This window comes from Pteronotus mesoamericanus, unplaced genomic scaffold (assembly GCF_021234165.1).
Source record: "Pteronotus mesoamericanus isolate MK-2021 breed Mesoamerican mustached bat unplaced genomic scaffold, CSHL_Meso_final contig_182, whole genome shotgun sequence".
NCBI lineage: Eukaryota > Metazoa > Chordata > Mammalia > Chiroptera > Mormoopidae > Pteronotus > Pteronotus mesoamericanus.
In genome coordinates this window covers 31,181,106-31,207,280 of record NW_026555078.1, presented here as the reverse complement: position 1 = coordinate 31,207,280, position 26,175 = coordinate 31,181,106, and the positions used below count along the sequence as shown (strand labels likewise).

The 26,175-nt window shown below is 39.8% G+C and overlaps 1 protein-coding gene across 1 annotated transcript in view; it reads left to right on the top strand.

Moving 5' to 3' along the window:
- PELI2 (pellino E3 ubiquitin protein ligase family member 2) overlaps nt 1-23,100 on the top strand; it is a 152,536-nt gene extending 129,436 nt beyond the window's left edge. Inside the window, exons 3-6 of the mRNA XM_054567516.1 lie at nt 6,096-6,197; nt 13,483-13,680; nt 15,529-15,717; nt 21,028-23,100. Coding sequence (XP_054423491.1) covers nt 6,096-6,197; nt 13,483-13,680; nt 15,529-15,717; nt 21,028-21,594 — 1,056 coding nt within the window. The 3' untranslated portion in view covers nt 21,595-23,100. The remainder of the gene's footprint in view (nt 1-6,095; nt 6,198-13,482; nt 13,681-15,528; nt 15,718-21,027) is intronic.
- The last annotated feature ends 3,075 nt before the right edge of the window (nt 23,101-26,175 follow it).

Below are 26,175 nucleotides of genomic sequence, written 5' to 3'. Positions count from 1 at the left end.
ACTATATATTACTGATACAAAATTTTCTTCAGCTCTCAATCATTCAACAACTGAAGATTATCTCAATAAAAATATCTATTTGCTCTAACCACAGACAGCCTCTTAACATGCATTCAGGAGTGCTTGAAACTTCCTGCTCTTGCCAAAAAGCACTCTGCTCCCTGCACCTATCCCGTGCCCTTGGGCGTGGGGAAGGCGGATGCACACATCACCGTCATGTCTCACCGTGGAACTCAGTGTAAACATTAACAAGTCAGAAACAATGCCCTGGCACCAATAGACCTTGAAAACTGATTGGTTCCATTGTTCTGTTGTATAGCTAAGTACTGCAGAACTTACTGGTTTAGCAAAAACTATTTGAGTTGGCGCACAATTTTGTGAGGGTCTTGCATTTGGGAAAGGTACACATGGCAAATGCTGGGGCAGCTGAAACCAAAGGATTGATTTCCAAGTGGCTTCTTCACTCACGTGTCATTTCTGTCTCCAAGGACTCTCCTCCTCACTTGGGTTTCTTCTGTGATGGCTCAGGACTCCAAGAACAAGTGTTCAAGGGTGGCCGTGGGAAGCTGCAAGGCTTCTTCTGACCTAGCCTTGAGTCTCGCATGTCACTTACACTCCATTCTGTTGTTACTAAGGGCAGCCTGGATTCGAGGGGAGATGAATTCCATTACACCTAATCTCCGAAGCAGAAAGTTAGGGGCTATCAAGGAGCTGATTGTAAAGTTCCTTTGGGGAATAAGTCAGTTTTGTAATTACTGGTTGCCCAACAACTACCTTGTATTTGAGGAGAAAAAGTAGTGTTGCATGTGATTTCTTCTACTTTGTATTTGATTTTTGCCTTAATGAGGTGAAATTAGTGAGCCTGGCTTTGACACTCCATTAGATCAGATGTGATGGTGACGGTACTAATTGCACGTGGACAACAGAGGCAAGAGAGGGCTCCGAGGTGGTAAGGAGCTTTTAAGTCGGAGCGGCTGGGAGAACGGTTGTTCCATTGCCTGCAATAGGAAACCCGGGGGAGGAAAATATATTTGGGCCAAACAACGTAATGATACTTTCAACTGCAGGTAACAAAATACCCAACCAAAGGCAACCTAAACTCCTCGTTTTTCTCATAGACGTGTGGAGCAGGTAGTTTCAGATTTGGTTCATCTGAAAGATGTCAGGGCCCAGGCTGCTTCTCTGAGAGTCTTTGACCTTCCTCTCATGTTGCAAGATAACCACCTCCGCTCCAAGTACCCCATTAATTTTTTATTGACAGAGAAAAGAGAGAATCTCTCTTTTGATGCCTCCCATCCCCGAGAGCTCCTTCATGGGAGCATCAGGCCTCTTCATGGGCAGCCAGCTCTGCGAACAGGGAGAAAGGCATTACGTAGGTAACCAATGTCTGCTGCAGTGATGAATTCCATTTTCTCCCCCTTCACCATGGCTAAAGGCTCACTTGGCAGTCTTATAGAGCTGGAATTAAATGGGCTAAATCATAACTATGATAAATTAGTGTGGTCTAGAAACCAGTTTCTCAGTGGGTTTTTTCCCTTTTACTTTGTGATTGAGGGCTACCACTGCTGTTTCTTAACAAATAAAAGATTTGATTATTTCCCTTGTACTTTTAAAGTATGAATGAAAGCTCTTTGGCTGCCATGAAGACATGTATCTACCCCATTATGCACCTTGCAGGATTACCTTTCTGGTATTACTTTACATTATACACCTTTGTAAGTGCCTTTGTGTATGTGTGTGACATACGAATTTATAAGAGGAAGACAATTCTATAGACATTATGAACCATGTTTGTTTTAGAATCAGGAGGCTCAGAGAGCTCTCTGGCATTTAAGGTTGAGCCAGGACAGCCAGTCTTGGCTGTTCCCCAGAACGGCAGAAGGTGGCTGAGCTGAGCCCAGCCCGTGGCACAAGCATGGCAGAGCCCAGGAAACTTGGATCTTCAGCTAGAGAGAAAAAGTGTCTGGGCGTCGGTGATTGCGGAGTAGTGCTTCAATTTCTGAGCTGGATAAAGTTAGAATCCTCTGTTCTGTGGATCTGTAATTGTAATTGTCTAATCTGTAATTGTCCAATTGTGATATTTTTAACCGGATAAAATTCACATGTAATAAATTGGGGCTGAGAGTGTCACAAATGGTACCTTTGCTGGTGAAAAGTGGGAGGAGGAGGGGAAGAACTGAGGAAAGAAGCTCTAAATCTCATCTTGTACCTGTAGCAGTGTATGCATTATCTGTTGTACACTGAATGCTCATGTGCCCTGGGTGCTGGGGGTGGAAGAATAGACAAGACCAGGTCTGCCTTCGAGGCACTAACAGTGTTGTGAGAGGGGGTTAGTAACCCTGCCTTCTTTCTCATCACAGTAGAAAAGTGAATATGGAAAATCACTGTTGTCTACAGGCAAGCTGGTTGGGCTGATTTTCCTTATAATTTTAGAGTGTTTCATTTCCAAATTTGAGTTAGTATAGTAAAATCATATTATGTTACAGTAATTGTATTTGAACTAAATTATAGTGAGTGCCAAGAGAAGGCCTTACCCATTCTCTGATATTTCAGAAATAGATTTCAAAGCCACTTGGTGCCTTGGGGGAATTTTTATTTCCATAACACCTGAAATGATTGACTCAAGTCAGGGAATCTCTAATTTACTGAAAGCTGTATTTTTGAAAGTCCTGTTTTAAATGTTAAGAAGTATTGTTGAAAAATTGATACTTAAAACCAAAATTAAAAAGCCGGATGCCTTATATACTTCCACAAGAAAGCAACAACTGACGTCAAGCTTAAACTCTCCCCTTAGCTTTTCCTAACCAGGCAAATCTGGCCCCACTTTAGACTTCAATGTGCAAACAAGATTATGTGAACCCTGATGCACATCACAGGAATTTTGCCCTGCGGTGGCCTTTGGGTGTCCTGGTTTTGACTGCCACCTTTTGTTCCAGCTCTCAGTCCTGGCTTAAATCCCAGGCTTCCTGGGCCCTCTCATCACCAAGCTTCTCCTTCCTGCGGGTGCAGCCTGTGCGGGCCCAGGGCACAAGTGCACAGGCAGCCTCCACCCTGGCCCAGCAGCGATTCCCTGCCGCAGGGGAGGGCGCTGCCTGCCGGCCCGGGGCCGCTCACCACCTCCTGGGACGTGTTTCTCCCTGCAGAACCTCTTTGCCCCACCTCCCCGGCTTCCCCAAATCTAGAGGCTTCTGGAATGTTGCCCTTGGCTGGGACTTTCTTAATCAAAAGTCTCAGAAAAAGTGTTTTTCTAACTCCAAAGCATCCACCTTTCCTAACCCTGTGGATACGGGTGTGGCCACATTAAAAAAAAAAAGAAGAAACGGGCAGAAGTTTGAAACTGTCATTTTTCTTTAATGGGTTTAATAGTCATCGTGTCCTGGGTCAGGTGATCAAAGCCTCTGAGTCCCTGCACTTTGTTCCTGGTTTGGGGTCGGCTGGGCAGGGTCCACCACGTCTTTGTGCTTCTCTTCACTGGGGGCAGTTCCCAAGTATGGCACCACTTTCCCTGTAAATAGACTTTTTATATGTTTCATAGGCTTATAATAGTTTGAGTCAGAAGAATAATTTTAGAATAAAACACCTTAGAAGAATTGGGTCCAGTAACGACTCAGGGCCTATAAAAGGCCTATTTCCAGTGCCCGCGACAGTGGCACGGAGTGGGGGGAGCGTGTCCAGGGCTGAGCGAGGTCATGGGGTGAACAGAGCGGTCTTCCTGCGACACCAGGGTCCCAGCCATTTGGAAGACCTGTTTAAATGTTAAAACTGCACGCGTGCTGTGGAGCAGAATACAGAGTTTATAAGAACTTTAAGGTAAGATGTTTTACACATGAGAAACTTCACTTTGGGGCTGTTATCCCAGACGTCACAGGGGTCTAGTTAAGGCAACTTTGGTAGAAGTTTGAGAAACATTGTACTTAAGAAAGTACCATCATACAAAACTGTATGACTGTTCACAAGTTGTTGTGTTATGACATTGGCTACTCCTTATTCTGCAGACATTCTTATTTTATGTAATATGTGTGCCAAAAAAGTTGTGTTTGAGTTGATGTATTTGTAAACTGAATACTAGTAAATGCAGTAAACACTTTTTAAGAAACCCTAAATTATTATAAAAATAATTACTTCCTGGTTATTCTGTAAGTTTGATTTTAATAGAATTATTTTTTGAAAGTGGTTTTCTTACACTCAACTATAAACATCCACTCATCTTAAATTGGAAATAGTTCTATATTTGTCTTTCAGAAAATGCTGTTTTATCAATACCATTGAATTTATCTCATAGCAATAAAAATCGAAGATTGTTGCTAAAGTGGAGTAGTATAAGAAGTATTTTTTTAGATTCCTGACCACATTAAATATATAAAATATTATTTCTTATAGTTGTTTCATCTTAATGTAGCACACACAACAAAACATCAGTTTGATTATGCAGTTTCTCAGGACAGATGATTAAATAACCATGAAATGAACCATGCTAATTTCAAACTTGATTTGCAGTGTTGCACTATTTATTACTCTAAGCAATTATATTAACCAAATATAAATGTTCATATATCTTCATTAACATGCTATGTGTGTCCATCTATTTCCAAATATTTTCTTGCTCTTCGTATATTATAATCTTCAGTAAGTATTTTAATAGGTAGGCTTATTAAAGTTTTATTATACTTAATGTAAAAGAGTAGAAATGAAAATAAGTTAAAGTAGAATGGATAAAATATAATTGAAATAATTTGTAGTATAATTTAAGTACACTTCATTGTTAATTTGGAAATTTAAAAGTATGTGACCACATTATTTTGGAGAAAGTAAGAGCAATATTGTATTATTGGTTTCTAGGGTTTTTGTTTTTTTTTAAGGCTATGAATTTTAGTCCAAAAATAAAAAGGATAAAACTAACTTAGCTACCTTATTTATCAAGTCAATAAATATCTGGGTTAAACAAATGCTTATAGAGTAAGATGTAGAACAGACTATACAAGGGGTTCCCCCCTAAAAACGGAAGTATCTTCTGGAGGGCAGGCCTCTTGTAGAACGGGCTTCCCCTGCTAGGTGAGTGTTCTGGAACCCGTCTGTGTAGTGTTGCAGCTGTTGGTGGTGTGAGAGTCTGTGCTTGGCTTCAGAAAAAGTTTTTTAAAACCCTTTCAACACATTTACCTATTTCATGAAGGGTGATTTACGAGCACACCTGCCCACACCGCGCTGAGCATTCAGCAGTTTTTGACCAAGAACAGCATGACCCCCATGCCCCACCCTCCCTATTCACCCGATCTCACTCCCAGCGAATTTTTTGTTTTTTTGTTTCCCTGGATGAAAGAAGTCCTCAAAGGGACACGTTGCCCATGTGGAAGAGGTGAAACAAAAAACAATGGAAGCACTAAAAGGCATCAAAATCCATGAGTTCAAAAACTGTTTTGAGCAGAGGAAAAAATGTCTCAATAGGTGTATTGCATCATGTGGAGAGCACTTTAAAGATGATAGAAGTTTAAACACGTAAGAATAAATACACAATTTTTTATAAATGAATTCCATTTTTTGAGGGGCCTTCCTTTGTAATTTTGATTTTAGCTAGAAAAGTACATTATTATATAGAAATTCTTACAGAACATTTGCAGTTTTTACAATGATTCTTTTACTATAATTATAATCTCTCTCACACAGGAAAAATACTATAACAAAATGTTATTGACTTATCTGTTATAGTGTGAAATAAGTTTTAAAATTTTAAATAAATCATGTTAGCCTAAAAATACTATCAGGGAGTTAAGGTAACATAGAAGAAGTTTTGTTTTGTTTTGTTTTTTTCTGGAATAAGATTAAATCAAGTCTTGCAAACTAGTAAATTAGCTTTGAATTGAAAGAAGTAAAATACTATTCAGATATAGGTAGAATATTTGGTAAAAGCAGAATTGTGACTGTTGGCTACTCGGTTACTCAGGATGTAGGCACAGGGATGGCTCTGAGTGTTAGGGAAATGCTGGCTTGTGTTGGATTTTGCTGGAAGAATAATGTCTCTCAACTATAAACAGAACTATGGTTAAGTTGTTGAAACAAAAAAATTAATGAGTTTTTGTATATTTTTATTTCATTATTAGGCTATCAGCTGCAAAGGTCAACACAGCATATCATATACTCTGTCAAGGAATCAGACTGTGGTGGTGGAGTACACACATGATAAAGATACGGATATGTTTCAGGTAACATTTTTCTTTTTTTTAATGGAAATTTTAGGATATTATTCCTTCAGTTCTGTATTTTGATATGTAGTCAGAACTTCTAGCACATTAGCTTTCAGTGATGCCCAAAGGGAAAGAGCTGAGGATAATATAAAATTATTTCTATTTGACTTTTTTTAAACTGCAAAAAAAATGATAAAGATTACATTCTCAGATTGCAATGCAGTAAAAATAGACTTGAATAACAAGAATAAAAACTTTTATAGGGAGCTACATTTAAAAGCCAACATGTTTAAAATACTTCCTAAATAACACTTGAATCAAAGATGACATCAAAATACAATTATAGGCCTTTTTAAAAATAACTGGAAATACTATATAGCAAAAATCATGAGATATGACTGACAGCATAGTCAACAGAAATGCAAAAACTTAAGTGTTTTTACTTGGAGGGAGGGAAGGAAGAAAGGGAGGGAAGGATGGGGGGTCAAGGAACTAAACATTTATCTCAAAAGTTCTGTTTCAAAAATGACAGAAAGCAGAGAACAGATATAGGAATCATTTTAGTGGTAAATAATAGAAAGTCCAGAAATACATCAAAAGAAAGTAGGAAGAAGGAAGTAATAAAGGAAAAATAACCATCATTAATTTAAAAAGAGAATTACTATATCTAAGATTTGGTACTTTAAAACAGCAGAAAATTAAAATTAAGCCTAATAAAATAAAAAAGCAAACACAAATTGGAAACCATGAGGCTTTGCATTTCTGTATAGAGAGTTAAATTATTAATTAAATGGTGAAATGTCAAAAATATATCATAGAAGCTAACATCAAAAAGAGATATAAATAGCTCTTACAAATAAGAAAATGTGCTCAGCCTCACTTATGAAAACAGAAATGTGAATTCACATCACACAGGTACCATTTTTTTAACTTAACCACGCCGGCAAAAATCCAAAAGGTTTTGTCAGAGATGTGAGGAGACGCTCTCCTACATGCTATAGATTGGTACAGCCTCTTTGGGGCAATGAATGTAAATACCTATGAAAAATACAAAATACACTCAGACTCAGCTCTTCTCTTTCTACAGCTCTTCTCTTCCTAGAGATTTACCTCAGAGACACCCCTACATACATGCAAAATGATATTCTTAAGTTATTGCTTGAAACATGGTTGAATAATAAAAATTTACAAACAACCTAAATTTCCTTCAGTAAGGGACCAGTTTCATGAATTTGGGGACAGCCATACAGTTGGGGCCTTCAAGGCTATAAAACAATAAAAACAAAGCCTTATGTGCAGGCACAAAGAGTTGCAAACATAATTTAATGAATTAAATATTAATACTGTTAAATACATTGAGCCATTGATAGTATCATATTCAATTAAGATTGCTTAATGTTGAATGTTAATAAAGTAAATAATATTATTAAATTTTAAATAGTATATTAATCATTAAATATTAAATTATTATAATTGTTTGAATAATGCCTATATGTGTTAAGTAAAGGAGCTGCCTTTGTGGGGAAGAGGACTAGGCAGGGAGTCTACAGGAAGGTATTAAACACTTTTTGATTTTTTTGAACTTTGTAAATGTTAGCTGTTTGAAAAACTAAACAATTATTTACATATAGATAGAGCCATCATCATAGTCATAGGTATAGACATAGTTATTTAAGTACCAGTTTGAACGCAAAAGCAAGATTTATTGTATTTAGACAAAATAGTAAGTGATTTTATTCTTTGTGCCATTTCATTTTATAATATTCCAAATGGTTTTTCTTCTCATTCTATAGAATAAAATATCTTCCTAAATAAGTATATGTATGTACTTCCCTGTTGATATCTTGATGGGACTTCATAATAATTTTTTTAATGCTTTACAAAATCATGTAACTTCCCTTTGTAAGATTTTTTTTTTTACTGTTTTACAGAGAGAAGATACTCAATACTAAAAAAGTGAATTAAGAAAAGCTTTAAAATGTAGTAAATGTACTTTTTAATTAAGTGTGTTAAATGTGTACATTAAATATATGGGAGTGAGCAAAAGTAAGTTTACACCTGTAATACAATAAATAATAAATAATAATATAAGAATAAACTGTTTCATGTACTCACAACTGTAAAGCTACTTTTGCTCACCTCTGTATTAAAATATTTTTTAAAAAAGATTTACATTTGTTGGTGGCACATTTTTTGGCGCTTGAAATCAAGTTACTGTGATAGTACATGTAATTTCATTACTATTCCTTAAGTGACATGTTGTGACATAAATTGTGTATTCTTTGCTGTTGTACAATCACATTCTTCTTAATTTTTTTACTTTTTTCCTTCTCATCTCTGCAAATGCAGAAAGAATTAAAGACTCAGCTGGATTTTTTCAGCTTCTGTTACTAACTTTTTTTATTGTGGAAAGAGCATTTAATATGATGTCTGACCTCTTGAAAAAATTGTAAGTGCATATAATACAGGATTTTTAACTACAAACACAATATTGTTCAGCAGATCTCTAGGACTTATGTATCTTGTGTATACTTGTTGAACAGGGATAAATAAAAAAAGGAAAAAGTAAAGTAAAATATAGAGAAAAGAATAGTTTATGAAAGCAATCAAAGGACATGGTGAACTGTCTCAGAACCGTATAATATAACGCCCAATACATTCTGATCAGGAGGGTCAGGAAAGTGGCCAGGTCCCAAAGCCAATGTGAGAGGTCTTTCCTCTCTGATTTCTTAGTTTCATAGGTTTTCTCCTGGGTGCTACAGTGACTTATGTTTTTAGTTTTTGTTTGATTCGTATTCAGTTTAGTTGGCTTATAGTAGTTTTAGATGGTAACATTAACATCTATATAGTTGAGAAAAATGTTTAAGAATATCAACATTTTTTCAATAGTAATTTCTTAAAATGTTTGCGTGCATGTGTGTTTCTCACAGTGTTCATGCTCAGTCTCTTGACCCTCCATTCACCAGTCTCATTTCTCGAGTGCCTACTCTTCATTCCTGTCCACAGACAGCTAAGGCTTCCTTCTTGTAGGGCCTGTGTTGTAGAGGAGGCAGATAGACCACAACAAAAAAGCAAGCATTCCAGGCAGTGCCAAGGCCCCAAGGCAGGAGCAGAGTGAAGGCTGAAGCCGGGGGGTCGGGGGGCGGATGAAATGAGATGGCCTTGGGAAGGCAGTCAGAGGCCGGGAGAGGTAGGGCCTTTAGGCCAAGTAAAGAACTTGAGTTTTATTCTAGGAGTTTGGAAGAAACTGTTGGAGGATTTTAAGCAAGAAAGAGGTATAATCTGATTTATGTTTCTAAAAGATGTCTCCAACTACTATAAAGAAGGTAGAAGGCCAGTGAGAAACCAGAAGACCAGTTTGGAGGCTACGGTAATGCACTCCAAGTGAGAGCTGATGCTAACTGGAACTAAGGTGGGGAAAGATGTGTTTTGGAGGTAGAGTTGACAGGAGCTACACAAAGTTAAATGTGAGTGTGGATGAAAGAATCAAGGATAATTCTTGGGTATTGATTTTTAGCTTGAGCAAATTGGATGTCAGTCACTGACATATGGAATCTAGGAGTTGAAGGGGATCCAGGTTCTATTTGGAACATGTTGAAATGCTCATTAGACATCCAAGTGGAGATTGGATGTGTTAGTCTGGAGGTCAGGGGAGAGATCAGGGCTTTGTGGCTAACAAATTGGATTTAATGAGATTACCTAGGGAGAGGACAGGAAGAGAGGGGGGAAGGTAGCTATTTCCTAACCAGCCTGGAAAGGTTTCATTATTCAAATACCAGGTACAGATGTGCCAGGATATGCTGGCTGATTATACGGCCTAGAGACCTCAGCAAGAGTGGTTTCAGTAGAACCGTGGGGAAGAGTTGGTTGAGGAGGGATGTTAAGGGGATGAGTAAGGAAATGACAGTAGTAACTAGTGTCAGGCTTTTCAAGACCTATTGTTGTTAAGTGAGAGAAATGAGGCAGTAGCTCGAGGGTTGCTTGTAGGCAAAGGGAAGGGTTTTTTAAAGATTAGAGACTAGTCTAGAATAGTGCTATGCAAACTGTATTCAGCAGAGCAGTGGCATGTCTGTTAACAGTACACAGAGAGAGATGAGTAGGAAATTGTAAACTGTTAATAGCACTTCGGTATTACTGACCGTTGAAGCAGGTGATCATTTTTCTAAAGCTCGTTTCTATTGCATTTTTAAAAAGGTATCAGTGGCAGATAGAAATTTAAAAAAAAACAACAAAAATTAGTTCTTTACTCCTCAGAGGCACAGTTTGAGAAGCTCCAGAATATTTGATAGCTGATGGCATGATCCAGTCTCAAGAGAGAAATGGATGGTTCAGGATAGGGGGCGGGGGCAGGAGCAAATACCAGGAGCAACATCCTTAGGAAGTGGAGAATATTGGGATCTCAGGCATCCATGGAGAGATTGGTCCTGAATAGCAGTGGCAATATTTCATCCTTGTCATAAGGAAAGACAGACAGTGTTACTGGCGCAGGGACATGGGAAGGATTGGGCTGGGCAGCGTGATGGAGGCCCTTTCAGGTGCCCCCGTGCCATCTTACCTGTACAGACTTGAACTGACAACCAAGCAAACACAAAGGCTTCTCACATATATTACAACAAAGTGCTGAATGATGCTGTGTTTGTGACTGTCAAACACAGCATCATTCTCCCTGTGGCTCCTGTATGAATGTCCGCACTATATGAGTATCAGATGAAATTCAGAAACATGTTGGCTTATCTACATGACTGCCCTTAAAATAATGTAGAGTTGATCCAGTTAACAAAAGAAAAGACAGGATCCAAGTTTTCTACAGTGGGTGGTGAGTTTTCAGTAGGAAAGTAGCTCAATTTTTTCTTGGCAAAAGCACCATGAAGTTTGTGGCCTGCAGTATAAAATTATACTAACACTCTGCAGGTTAAGGTGGAAGTGAATTGACAAACAAATCCTATATGACCAATCAGATAAATATCCTGACTTGAAATAATTGATCCTAGCAGTTTGTTCCAGTTGGAATAAAATGTCATGTTTTACATCAATTTCAGTTAATTTATCAAGACATTAATTTGATACATGGGGATGAAATCAGGATGGCCTTTCTTGAAGAGGATAATCTTTGTAGACAGGAGCAGTTGTGTGACATTCTGCTGGAGCGTGATTTTAGCTTTGAGCTTTTGACAGGGCTTCAGAAGGCGCTACCCTCTTCCACTGAGGTGACAGAACTTAGGTCAGAGACTGTGTTGTGAGAACTCTGGATTTTGTGTGGTGACCAGGCAGTTTTAGAATTTCGCATTGTGTTCCTAATCTTCACTTGAATAGAAGTTCAGGATGGATTTGTTTCTGAGTTTGGAGTAGCCTTTAATTTCTCCTTATACCTGTCTATATTTGTGAAACATTTTGCATAAGTATTTGTTACTTCTTTAATTGCATAAAAGCTTTTTAAGTGAAATACGTCAGAGAAAGACAAATACTGTACCATATCACTTATATGTAGAATCTTTTAAAAACCAAAATCATGGGAACAGACACTAGAACAGCAGTTACCAGGGGCTGCAGGGCTGGAGGCGCAAGGAACAGGGAATTGTTGGTCAAACAGTACACACTTCTAGGTGTAAGATGAGTAAGTTCTGGGGATTTAATGTACAGCATGGTGATTAGAGTTAATAATGCTGATTATATGCTTGAAAGGAGCTAAGAGAATAGCTTTTAAAAAAAGACTTAAAAAAAATCACAGCGGTCTGAATCAGAGCTTCTGAGGTACACGCCCAGCTTTTAAATGAACCCAGCAGAGAGAAGATTCTGCAACTGTAGAAAGATGAATTGTATGATGATTTGACTTTGTAATATCTCTAATTTACATTTTATGTTGCATTTTTTTAAACAAGTTATAGGTTTCTAAACCTGACATGCATACATTCAGGCAATATGTATCTACTTAAGTTGATGAGTTTCAGTGAACCCCGTGGTTTAGTTTATTCCAGGCACATTTCATTAGGATAAGAAATTAAGGTTTGTAAAAAATGAGAAAATAGATGTCTGTTGTTGGTTGGTTTGAGATAGTCTATGCATGAGAATGTGTATGTGAGATTTACAAAAGAAATTTAATGTTCCAGGAAGCCAGCAGAGCTAAATTATGCAAGATATATTAATAGTTTCCCCTTTTACACATTTTGATTAAAAGTATATTAACATTGCTTATATTTTAGATAGAATTTTGAGATCAGGATAAAGATACCTGGCAAATTGACTTTTGGAGACTTTACATGTACATATCTGTATTCCTCCCATTGGCAGCTTTGGAATCAAAGTCACTATTGTTGGAACATTACTCTGTTCAGGGAGAAATGATTCATATACATATACATAACTGATTTTAAGTAAGGGGGTCTCTTTGGCATATATAACATTTATCATCATTTTCTTGTTAGAGATTCATAGAACATGATTACATAAACATTTTACTATTTTGTCTTGAGATTTCCTTATTTGCAAGCGGATTCTTAACTTCTCCCACTTCGCGAGACAGAGCAGTACCTGTCTTAACTTGGATTTATTGAATATGGAAAGCTTTGCCAGAACTGTCAGATCTGACCAAGGAAATACGTGCTTTCTGGCAGCATTTTAACTTATCAAGGAAAATAAGCCAATATACTATTATTGGCAACTTTTTAGACTTTCCCAGGGGAGTTTTTTAAAAATTCAAAGTTGAAATGTTAAGACCAGCTTTCTAAATATTTCATTTGACTGCATCCAAACTTTGGGCTGACTCAAACAGCCCTTTCCAGCCTGTGACACTGAGGAATGGTGAAGGTGTTTGATCTTAATGCCTGGGTTAGGGCTGTTCAGGCTGCACTGTGAGTCACTGGCGGACTGACACAGTGGGCAAAACCAGTTCCTGGAGCTGGACAGGGACGGGGGCAAGGGTTCCTTTGTTTGCTGGCTTCCTTTAAAATCTTGCTTTTTACCACCTGGAAACACACATACACGCATGCGCACACATGAACAAATGATATACCATGAAAGTAATTCTTCCTGATCCAACAGATACAGTCTGTTTGGGGTGAGATCTCTTTGTCCTCCAGAATAGAAAATTATGCTTTTCTTGTAATGTTTAAAATCTGATGGTTGGTTATACCATAACATCTGCCTTAGTTAAACAAAAAAAGGAGAACTGAACTTTTTCATTAAATTCTGGCCTTCAATGCAGAGATAATGAATGTTAAATGGATCCTGAACACTCATTCTATTTGAGCAAAGTGTGGTGACTTGATGTTTTTCAAGTGAGTGATGAGTATTTTGATTTACTTAGGTGGGCAGATCAACTGAAAGCCCAATCGACTTCGTCGTCACAGACACAGTCTCTGGCGGTCAGAACAGTGACGAAGCCCAGATTACACAAAGCACCATATCCAGGTTTGCCTGCAGGATTGTCTGCGACAGGAATGAACCTTACACAGCACGGATATTCGCAGCCGGATTTGACTCTTCCAAAAACATATTTCTTGGAGTAAGTACTATTAATATGTGTGTTGTCTCAAGGAAAACACCCATTATCATCATATATAACATTTAATTATGACCCCAAGTTTGCTTTATGTGATGCTTCGAGTTCAGTTTTGAGACTTTAGTTTTCAGGTAGCCAATTTGAAAAGCTGTTACTAAAAATCTGAAAATGATTGTCATTACTTGTTTTGCTATAGTAATTATAGTATGTACAATAATTACTCTTTTAAAGCATATCTCAACATCATGCATAATGTATTTATGGTAGATTAAAGGGGAGTTATTTCATAGGGAAAAAGTAATGGTCAAATCTAGATAATTAGGGTTCAAAAGAAAATGTGGAAAATGCTCCATACTGAGTTATAAATGTGATATCACAGGGAACAAAACATTAAAAATCTCAGCTGTTGTAGTGTTTCCCTGTAAATTAAACCCAAGAATTCTAATAAATATCTAGTTTTCATATAGTTCCTTTTTGAATCAGGATATTTTTGTAGGGGGAAAAAATACACTCAAAATGGCCTAAACCATAATAAAAAGGTAGTATTCCCACATTACAAGAAATGCCAAAGAAGGCCAGCTTGAGGTTTGGTCACTCAGCGGTTCTGTGACCTCCCAGGAAGCAGGCTCCGCCAGGCCCTCTGCCTCTCTGGCACATTAGCCTCCTGGAGTGAGGCCTTCTCTGGGTGAGAGGTGGCTCCCGCACCACCGCACTCCCCCTGCAGCCTGGCAGCTTCCCTCTGAAGAAGAGGCGGTGGAAGCACTGCTGATCCCATGTCTCTGTCGAACCAAGAAACCTTTCCAGGAGGCCTCCCAGAAGACTCACTTGGGGGCCATTGGCCTGAATCAGCCATATGCCCACCCCTAAACCAGTCGGTGGCAAGGGGCTGGGACCATCACAACTGGCTTGTCGTAATCAGGATTTACCTGCGTCTTGGGAACAATATCTGACTGTCCCTGAGAGAGAAGAGCAAAATCACTGCAGCGCAGTCATCCAAGCGTCCGTCCCGCCATTGTAGCAGGCTGCTTTCCACCTGTGAGGGCATCAGCCCCGATTCACATAAACATAGTGGCCACAAACTGTGGGCTTCACAGCTTGTTAACATTTTGTATGTTTAATGGAAATGTTTCCCTTCCTCTGCACATTTCCCTGATAATGAGTTCATGTAAAGTATCTTTAGGTAGTAAGATCAAAGTGCTACACAAATAAACTGAAGAATACACACCAGGTTCTGGAATCACCTGGGGTGGGGGACGTAAAAAAACATCTCTGAGGGAGAAGCCCAGGCGTCAGGTTATTTTTTAAAGCTCCGAAGACAAATATAATGTGTCTCTGAAAAAAACCTATCCATTTTACCACTTCTTTCATATCGTTGGACTACTGTATTTTGCCACGTATAATGCGCACCCATGTTTTTGGCCCAAACTTTCAGGGGAAAAAATCTTTTATTTTAATTTTTAATTCAATTTTGTATTTATATTTAGAAACAAAGCCGATTATCGTATTCCAGGGTATTATTTTGCATACAGGTATCGTTATTACTTTCTAGAGATAAACTTTTAGTGTGTAAGCATAAATGAAATAATTAGAAACATTTATATAGATTTGGAATTAGTACTAATTCCAAATTCCAAATGTGTATAATGCATGTCCTTATTTTTCCCTCAGAAATTTGGGGGGGAGGGGAAGTGCACATTATACACAGCAAAATATTATTGTTCTGACTATTAGTTTTAAATAGAAAATGAAAATTTACCACTTTACTCCCCTCTACTCCTACCCAATATTTTAAAGAGATTCTAGAACCCCTTCTTTTTTTAACATGATCTTAATGCTTTTTCTGCTCTCCAGGAAAAGGCAGCAAAATGGAAAAACCCCGATGGCCACATGGATGGGCTCACCACAAACGGGGTCCTGGTGATGCATCCCAGAGGGGGTTTCACTGAGGAGTCTCAGCCCGGGGTCTGGCGTGAGATCTCTGTCTGCGGAGATGTGTACACCTTGCGAGAAACCAGGTCGGCCCAGCAGAGGGGAAAGCTGGTGAGTAGGCTTCAGTCTGAGAAATGCAACAAACTCCAGAAACCTAACTCAAGGATTGCCCTCTCCTTCCGTGGAATTCAGACCCTGTACAGGCACAAGCGCTGGGCACTGCCGACCCAGGAGGAGGAGAGTTGGGCACGCCCCTGCAAGTGAGAGGGAAATGGCCTCGTTTCCTTTCAGGATTAAGCTTTTCTCATAGCGGAAGAAATTTTTTTTGTTCCTTACAACTTTAAGAGCATAATCTTTTATTATATCATTCATCACAAAATTCCACTTACATTCACTGTAAGAATAAATGTAATTTTAGTGTAAAACTTTACTAATTTGGAAGAATCCTAAGCAGTTTAAGACTAATTAGTGAAAACTGTGTTTTACAGAATTATTTACTAGACTTTCCCGAACTAGAAGACAATTAAGTATTACCTTTTTCAAAAAATTTATAGTAAGAAATTAATACATAATTCCCTATATAACTCACCAAAATTGTAGGTGCAGCTTTTTACTTTGAAATAATTTATATAGTACATTGACTTGGCATGCTGATATTTTCCTAGAACTATTACCACTTATCCCAAATACCCTAAGGCAGTTGGTTTCTTAACCTTTTCTTTTATGGAGAATAATTATAATACCTTAAATGAGAAACTTTGGGTTTCTGATCTTGCCGTAGTACTGGGGCACAGTGCAACAAATGTTCTTAATAAATTTTCCACTCCAGTACTTTTAATTAATTGTTAGGTAGAAGCTAGAACAAGAGGGAACAAATGTTTTCTTCAGAACTCCCATAGAAAAAATACAGGGAAATAGAGGATTGATCTAGCATTTTTCAGAGAGAAAGACAATAACCAAATATTGTTAAGGTGGAAAAAGAGGATAGGGGACTATTTTACTATCCTGGTTTGCTCTTCTCTACTGGCTGTTTCTTTTTAGGGAATTGCTTAAATTTCTATTTTATACCATCATTCAGCTACAGGTACAGCTTCTTTGTTTGACAGTAAAGCCCAGCCTTGGAGCATGATGGCTGAATAAATATGAGAAGCGTTTTCTAAGAAAGGTCAAGTGAATTCAGTATACTTTGTCTAAATATTTTTAAAGAGATTTTAAATAGGGAAGAGAATGTGAAAGCAGTTTTTCCAAATAACTTTGTCTCTGATCACCAGATGATGTTATACAACACTGACCTAGGTTGGCCAGATTGGTTGTTAATCATTCTAATGGGACCAGTGGGAAGTCAGTGAAAGGTTGCTGGGTGCTGGCACTGCATTGATATTTCAGAGATACCAGCTCTGAATTTCATCTGCACAGTATCCTTGTCAGGGGAGTGGATTTGTCCCCATTATATGGATGAGGAAAGCGTGGTATGGAGAGGGTAAACATTGCCTAATGTCACAAAGTTAGAAGGTGACACCAGACTGGATTGAAACTTAGGTCCCCCCGATAGAGAGTCTACACTCCTGGCCGCTACTCCAAACCATCTTGTGGGGAGTCATACCTGGCTGCTACCTGAGATCATTCCCACCAGAGCATTTGCTTCCTGGGCAAATGTAAAGTGTACGCAGCAATCATGAAGGGCTCATTTGTCCAGGAGGGCGCACCCCAGGATGCCCGTCTTGCCCACTCTGGTAGTTGTGGGGTGACCCGGCTCGCACTTCCGTAGAGTGCTGGGGAAGTTTTCAGTGCTACGGAAACAGCTCCAAAAATAGCTTGCATGAATGGATTGTATTAAATATAGACTAATTAATTTAAAGTTTTTCCTAAAGTGACCCTTAGACCTACAGAAAGCCGTGCTATACTATTCGATGATAGTATACGATTGACCCAGCCAACAGTAAAGATTTCCAGGTTTCTGTCAGTCGGATCTCAGGCTTGTGGCTGGTAGCGTGCGGGTGAAGGGACCCATCCTCCCTGCGGTCCACTCTTGTTAAGTTGGGGGAGGTTGTCTCTGTCCAGGATAGAAACCTACTGATTCTTTGCACTTCTGTCCCAGTGTATAAGTCTTTGGTTCTGTACATGTTGCTGGTAGTAGTTGATACAAATTATGTCTATCTGGAGATATCATCTGTAATTTAAGGTGAGATAGGGAGACTAAAGTGATGAACTAGAAGTCCGGAGTATTTGTCACGATGATAATCGATGCCTTCTGGTAGAGTGGTTTGTTTAACACCAAACTCAGCATTTAGTGTGAATCAGTGTCCTCTTTGTTTTTAACAACAAGTCATCACGTTTTCTCATTATTACAGCAAATGATGAACCCCTGGTACTTTGTACTTGATGAGCATAATTAAATGTGGGGGAAATACTGTTTTCAGAAGCTTAACCCCTTGAGTAAATAAATAGGTGAATGAACTATGAATTGTGTTCTACTCATTTACCTGGTTAATAACATGGTAACACTTATCATATTGCTCTAGTAGACTCGTGAGTATTTTATAAAATTATATTTCAGGTATTTTATTTAACTATATTGGCTTTCTGTAAAATTAAGTATTTCAATTGATTTACTTACCTAATTTTAAGTGAAAATACAAAAATAACCATAGTGTTACTACATGTAGGCTGTACCAAGTGCTTTGTGTTAATTTTCTCTCAGACATTACTCAAAACAAAGCTATGAGGTCAGTGTTGTTACTGTTAACCATTTGCAGGTGAAGAAACCAGGCTTTAAAAGGTTGTCACCTGCTCATAAGGGGTAGTTTGGGATTGGAAGTCCCTTCTCTAAGCTCAGCCGTCTGATATGTTGGGGCCATAAGGTTTTAGCTGTCTCTCACTTCCACAGCCCTGTCTACTCCTTGTGCCTTCTCCTTGCTCTTTCTTTTTTTTTTCTGGTAGAATTTGAAAAAGAAAATCCAAACCCTTGCCTCTGCACAGTGGTATCTTCACCATTCTGCCCCCCACTACACTGCATTCTGGAGAAAAACTACACATTTTGTTCATAGTTAGAGGAAGCACATGAGAAATAACAAATAAGAGGAGAAACAGGGTACTGGTTGGGCAGCCACTATCCGTTAACAGTTCCCAAGGCAGGCCATCGTTTCCAGTCCTGGTTCTTCCACGTAGTACACTCTGCATTCTTCAGTCAGTGACATCCCAGTGAGACCTGAGCGATGAGTGGAACTTCGCCAAGCTGCGGGGTAGCCATGGGGTGGGTGTGATGGAGAATCCTGTTCAAAGGGCACTCGTGCGCGCGCCTGTGGGCCGGCCGGCTTCATGCGTTCATAGACTCGAACTCTGCGCGCTCAGCGTGGGGCAGCCCTGTGCCACACGTAGTGACAGCTGCGGAAGCCGGAAGGCCCCATTGTGGATGATGAGAAGTTCGGCCTTCATCCTGACAGCAGTGGAGAGCCAGCGCAGTCCTTTGAGCCAGAGGGTGACAGTTCCTGGCCTTCCCGTGCCTCTTTTCCCCTTACATGGATGGCTCTTTCTCTGCACCCCAGCCTTAGTAGGGGGTGCCCTGGCTCTGTCCTTGTCCTCCCTCCCAGGGACCCTGCTGGGCAATGCCATCTACTCCAGGACTTGAGCTGGATGCCCACAAATCCCAGGTGTGCTTCTCTGAGCCACATGCATCTCAGAGGCTGCAGTCCTACGTGCCTGTTGTGCATTCAGTATAGACACTGCGCAGCCCACAGATCCTACACACCCAAAACCGACCTTACTGTCTTTTTCCCCCCCAACTCTGCCATTTCTGCTAGATATCTTGACCACAGGAAACCCCATTCTAGGTAGACAGTGAGTGAAGCCAGATATGTAAAAATCTTTCTTCCTAAATCAAGAACTAAGGGCTTTGAGTCTAATTCCTCCACATTTGATACCTGTGCCTCTTGTCTTTTGCCACCGGTCACCCTCTTTGCTGCGCTGTACCCATCTTCTTGGCCTGGAGAGAGAATTCCCCGTTTCCCACCTCTTGTCTGCACCCATCCAGTCCATCCTCCGCACCTCTGGAAGGGACCTTTGGGAAAGGGAAATCTGTTTTTTCATAGCTCCCTAAAAGCCCTTTCGACTCCCTGTGGGTACCAAAGCCAGAGACCTCCTCCAGCCTGGGCCTCTTGCCCTGCTCCCAGGCCCCGCCCCCCATCCAGCCGCGTCCAGCCCCCTGTGGAACCCTGCTGGGCTCCTTTTTCCTGTCAATTCGAGTGGCATTTGGCCTTTTCATGTCTCCTCCTGGTGTGCCTCCTGTCCTATCCATTGACTCTTGACAGTATCTTTTTCAAATGTCTGTTCAAGGAGAACCCTTTAAAACCATTTCTGACTTTGCCATTATCAAAGTCACAGTAGCAAACATTTACGCAGTGCGTATTGCATGCCAGACACTTTATTTGTTCCAAGCACTTTATTTGTATTAACATTTTTAACCCTTAGAATCCCCTCATCTGCATTTTACAGAAGAGGAAACTGACATATCGGGACGTGAAGTAACTGCCCCAGGTCTCAGAGCAGGAAGCAACAGCACTGGGGTTCGGACCCAGGCAGTGGGCTCCAGAGTCCCCACTTGTGGCCACTGTGGTGGTGTGGCTGCGCATAGCACTGGCAACACCTGCTGACCTTCAGCCGGGACCTGTCTGGCTCCCACTACTAAGGAATGAGGCTCTTCAGGATGTGGGGGAGGTTTTATTGGTCTCACACCCCAGGGCTCAGAGCACATGCCGCACATGGAGGCAGCAGCCAGATCCCTGCTGACCTAACTGTGCTCCTTGTCAGCTGTTCCTCAGTCTGTGAGCACCTGGTGCTTAGCGCAGCCGTCCTCTCAAAAATGGAGGCTCCCTCCGAGCACTTCTGCTCCAAGCCCTATGAATGCAGGACAGAAGACATTGTCGATGTAGGATAAAAGACATTGTGGGAAGCTGGGGGTCAGCAGGAGCCGTGGGGAGCACTGCAGTCATGACCGCAGGGCCCCATGGCGTCTTCTGGATTGACTGTGGGAAATGAGTGCGGTCTTCACTGGATGGACTGGTAGAACATCTCCAGTCCAGATGAGATCAGGGAGTGATCATGTAACGGACTGAAGGAGGAAAAATAAAAACCTGAGATGTGGGCTCACTGAAATTGCCACTACAGTAGTTGACACACCCAGCTAGGTAGCTTGTGCTTAGGGCTTTGCACCTATCGCGTATATGGTATATGGATCGTATCCAATGTTCATTTGAGGAAACCGAGGCTCAGGGAGACAAAGGTCCTCCCCCAGATCCGTCTTTGGTGCGATAAACTGCCTCCGTGAGCTTACTTCAAAGATGACTTGTTCATTTTGAGAGGAAAGAATGTTAGTGATTGGCTCGATTTTGCTTTTTAAATGCATGTCTGCCAAACTTGTTCCAGGTGGAAACTGAGACCAACGTCTTGCAGGATGGCTCCCTCATCGACCTGTGCGGGGCCACCCTTCTCTGGAGAACCGCGGACGGCCTTTTCCACACTCCAACTCAGAAGCACATAGAAGCCCTGCGGCAGGAGATCAACGCGGCCCGGCCACAGTGCCCCGTCGGGCTCAACACGCTGGCCTTCCCCAGCATCAACAGGAAGGAAGTGGTGGAGGAGAAGCAGCCCTGGGCCTACCTCAGCTGCGGCCACGTGCACGGGTACCACAACTGGGGCCACCGGAGCGACACGGAGGCCAACGAGAGGGAGTGTCCCATGTGCAGGACTGTGGGCCCCTACGTGCCTCTGTGGCTCGGCTGCGAGGCCGGTTTTTATGTAGACGCAGGACCGCCCACGCACGCTTTCACCCCGTGTGGACACGTGTGCTCGGAGAAGTCTGCAAAATACTGGTCTCAGATCCCGCTGCCTCACGGAACTCACGCGTTTCATGCCGCCTGCCCTTTCTGTGCCACGCAGCTGGTGGGGGAGCAGAACTGCATCAAATTAATTTTCCAAGGTCCAGTTGACTGATACCCTTGACAGCCATCTACGACTTTATTAACAAGTTACTGTGAAGATTTTTGCCACTAACTCTCGATTTTACCTTTTTATAATGCTGTTTATTAAGGGGTGGGGGGCGAAGCTGGGAGGAAAGAGGGAACATAGTGATGAAACATGCTAGGAATTTAACAGATATCAGTGGTGTGTTGCATGCCCAAAACAGCAGCATCGTCATTGAAGTCTGCTTGATTAAACCACATTATCTTTGTAATAATTGGATTTAAAATGCCATGCTTTTATTTTAACCCTGGATTTATAAACTTTTTTTTTCTTTTGTAGCTTTGGATAACACTTTAAATCATATTTTACAAATGAAGAATTGTATTCAAAACTGTTGGCTCATAATATGCCGCTTCCCATTCTGCAGGGTGTAGGTATTACCTGAAAGACATGTGATATCTAGAAATACCTAATACAAGCTAGTATCTGACCAGGTACCAAAAGAATGGCTCTATAAAACACTGTCGGGCAGAAGACCGTAGGTACAGGTGGTGGTTTTGAAATCTGGGGCTTTTTTTAAAATTTATTTTTCTTAACATTTAGGGGGAAAGAATATTCGTATGTTGTCCTGTTTTGCTTTGTTTTTTTAATTAACTTTGGTGGAATTTGATTATTTTATACACACATTCACCAAATACCTTGGCATTTCAAACAAAGAATTTTCCGTAGCTTTTTAGTCTGCCTTTTGTTATTTCTGTCTAATATATTTTGTCCCTGATACTCATCGTGCATGGCCATAACTGTTTGGTCAATTAAAATGTAGCAACTTCTAAAAATTCTTTCACTAAGGGTGATTATTGCAGCAGTAAACATGGCCTGCCTAGGAATTCTAATAGCAAGTTTATTTACTTACCAAGTTATTTAAGATTTAAGAGCGATTAAAAATGAGATTTTACTTTTTAAAACCACTTGTTGGGGTTTCATAATTTTTTTTTTTTTTTTTGTTCCTTAAGAAAGCCAAGAAGATTCTGTGAGCCTAAAAGCAACATGTCACAATGACACAGGCGTTTCGTTCATTCCCTCTCCGCCATCTGTCACCTTTCCTCGCAGCCTGTAAGCTGAAAGTTTTGAAAATGTTTGCAAATCAAACTACATTTAAATGTGATCATTAGATATACACAACACCAAGGGGTACATCTGCAGAGATAATTTGAAATCCCTGATTTAAAGAGAGCAAATGAGTGTTTACTGAGGATTAATTAAATCAAAATTTCAGATGAGCACCTCCATCCCTCTGTTATTTTCATTTCATTTGGAATAATAACTCTTGGGTGCTCAGTCTGTGTGGTACCAGTATATCACTGCTCCCAGAATGGAGAGATCCTTTAAGACAAAGCTGGCTGAGATGAAGTAGATCCCTGCCACATGGAGCAAGTATTTATTTAAACTAACATCCTCTTAAATTGACCATTGCACATTCGTGCTACATTTTTTTACTTTTGTAAAGATATCTAATTTATATGGTTCTAATATACTATATCCATACTTGAATTGGTTTTTCCATGTTTTGCCTACTGGCAAATATTTTGTCTATTTTCAATTGTTCTAATCCATTTTTGAATGTCCTTTTCCTTAGAGTGGTAAGATATATTATGCTTGATTGCTGCTGCTTAATTTGACTTAATATATAACAAGTTAAGCCTCTCAGTTATAAAATAGCTTTACTTTTTAATGGAGATTATTGTTTAGGATGAGATTTTTTGTTTCGGTAGGTTTTAAGTGGTGTGAAAATCCAACGACAGTCTCCTTATTGATGGCTTACTCTGTTCGGTATACCTGTAGACAGAACAGGAAACAATGGAAATGCCTAAATAGTACATCAAATGCTTTTTGATTTAGCCAGACAGTCTCCAGTGTTTAGCTTTCATTGGCAGAGTGTGTCCTTTCAACCTGGATTCTCTGGGCTCCACCAAAGGATAAAGGAGGCACATGGCCCCTTACCTTGCTATAGAAGGTGGCCAGCAGACTCTGGATACCCTAAAAGCATCCTTTACGGTAAATGGTGTCTTGCATCTAGAAAGGCTGGATTTTACATGTCAGAAAAAATGTGTTTTGTTTTTTTTTTTCCCCAGAAAGTTACGGTCTGATTTAATATTCCATTTCAAGAATTGTAAAGTCTAGCAGTTCTGTGTACAACATATGTCCCAAAATAAAATATCTTCCAACCTGAAAATTTTCTGACTTTTAGCAAAGTCAGAGAGCTAAAAAGTTGAAGTTTGGGTAATCAGTTCTAAACTCTTAGAAGGGGTAACAGTGAACCGCCCTCTGTCAGCGCTGCATCTTGTCCTTTGACCTCTACTTGAGGTTCCCTCCCACCCTGCCTAAGAAGCCACAGAGAGGGGACAAGTCTGCAAAAAGGAAACCATGTTCATTTTGGCCACATCTAGTCAGATCCCCCTATAATTTTGGCTATTAAGATTTCTTTTTCAGAGTTAAGAGCAAGTTAGTCTGTAAGAATAAAGAGCTCTATCTAGCTCACCAAAGTGGAGTAAGAGTTCAGAAAGGGTAACTTCTCAAAGATCACTTGTTTTTTTGTCTTGCTTACCATCACATCAAAGGGTGAGTCTCCCTCCCCCATGTATATTCATAGGAAATTACTAACCAATTATCCTGAGCTCGGCCTGACCAAAATGCCTTTTGTGAATAGGTTTCTAGAAGTTCAGCCCCAGTGATGTATTCCTGTAGATATTTTTTTTTCAGTTGTTTACTACAAAAAAAGAGAAGAAAAAGATTGACAGTGAATGGGATACAACTCAATATTTTTCTAGTCTGGAATTTTTTTAATTAATAATCGGTGCTGCCAGGTCATGCATGCTGCAACTCTTAACATTTCCCTTATTTGGTTATGCTTTTTGCAAAAAGGGCTACAGTTCACACTGCAGAGTAAATACTAAGCTTTCTGGGGGTTTTTTGTTTCCCACTGTGGCCCAAAAGAATTAAAATCTTTTAATATAAATAGAGAGCATATTTATCATTCCTCGATAGTTAATTATAGAGTTTGGTACCTTTGTGCCTCAGGGAAGCCACGTGATATAACTGGTTATAGAATTTCAGGGTTAGGGTTTAGGGAAAGGAGAAAGCCATTGGAAAAATGATGGGCTCCATTAAGGAGACTAATGAATCTGGATGCAGAAATATGCCAGGAACCGGCATACATATGATTGTAGTAGAATTTATTTCCAGTATCAATAGGGAAACTATTTTAAGTTATTACATATACTGATCAGGAAAGTTAAAAACTTTCTTCATAAAGTTTCGATGCTTTATTTTTGCTTACATAGAAAAGCTCAAACCCCTTTTATGTGGGAGCTCAGTATTGTGGTTTGGGCACTTTTGAGAGTTTAAGGAAAATGTTTCCCCTTTTGTTAAGTGTAACATAGGTTACGGAATTGTTACCTGCCCTTCTATGATTCTGACTTTTCTTTTTTAAAGCCATTCTGTCCTCTGGATTTGCATGAAAGGTTGTGATCACACCTTTGGTAAAGCTGGTTAAAACCTAGTTATCTTCGTGCAGCCCTGCCTAGTGACCGTGGAATTTCTGATAGACAAACCACAGAACCTCGATTTTAGGCCAGGTCCAGCTCCAATCAGGTCCTTGCCTGTCAGTCTTACATGCCCATAGTGCAGCCTTCATAGGCTGAAGGTATGCAGTTCCCCCTTCGTTGCTGGAGACGGAGCACAGCCCTGGGACCCTTTCTTGATGACCCGGTCAAAGGCTAATGAGAACACTTGAGGATCTTTTGAAAAGAATGTAAGAATTATTGAAGTAGTAAAACAGAAGTTTCAGTATTTCTTTTGTATGAAACTCATAATCCTCTCAAGTAAATTTTAGCCCTCACGAGCAATCCCTAGAGGAAGATAGGGAAAAGCAAATATTTTTCCAGTTCTGTTTAATTGTTTCTAAACAAAATAATGAAAGGGAAGTTGTTTTTTTCTTTTAAAGCTGAGGTGACAGATTACTTCTCTGTATTAAGTAGTCTAGAAGTTAAGGGGTGGTCATATTTACCATGTATAGTGTTATGAGCAGTTAAATTTTATGGCTATATTTGTAAAACTGTTCTTTTATATTTCATGTCAAATTGAAAAATTATTTCTTCACTATTGTACCTGTGGAAATACAAGCCATTTTACAGGAAAAATCTTCAAAACCTATTAAACAGATCTCAGTGTGTTTATGAGTGGTTGTCTTCAGACTCTGTGGCTATCATGAGTGCACCAGGACATTCAATAGAAGTTAGTACAAAAGTAGACTTGATTTTTGCATTTCTCAAACTTCCAAGTTGATCTGAAACAATTAAGCTTATTCTTGTTTTATATTCCACACAATGCATGCATACATACTAAAATCTGGATACTGAGAATCCCCTTAATTTTCTTACTGGAAAAAAACTTAATCGGTGCTTATATTACTATTTCTTGTGACATTACATCACTGTCAAATCTAACTTCCCAAAGAGCTTAACCTTATTTGTAGAATTAATGGATTTCCTATCTGATCATTAAACTCCTGTTGCTACTTTCGTGACAATCTTCTTTCACATTTAACAACAT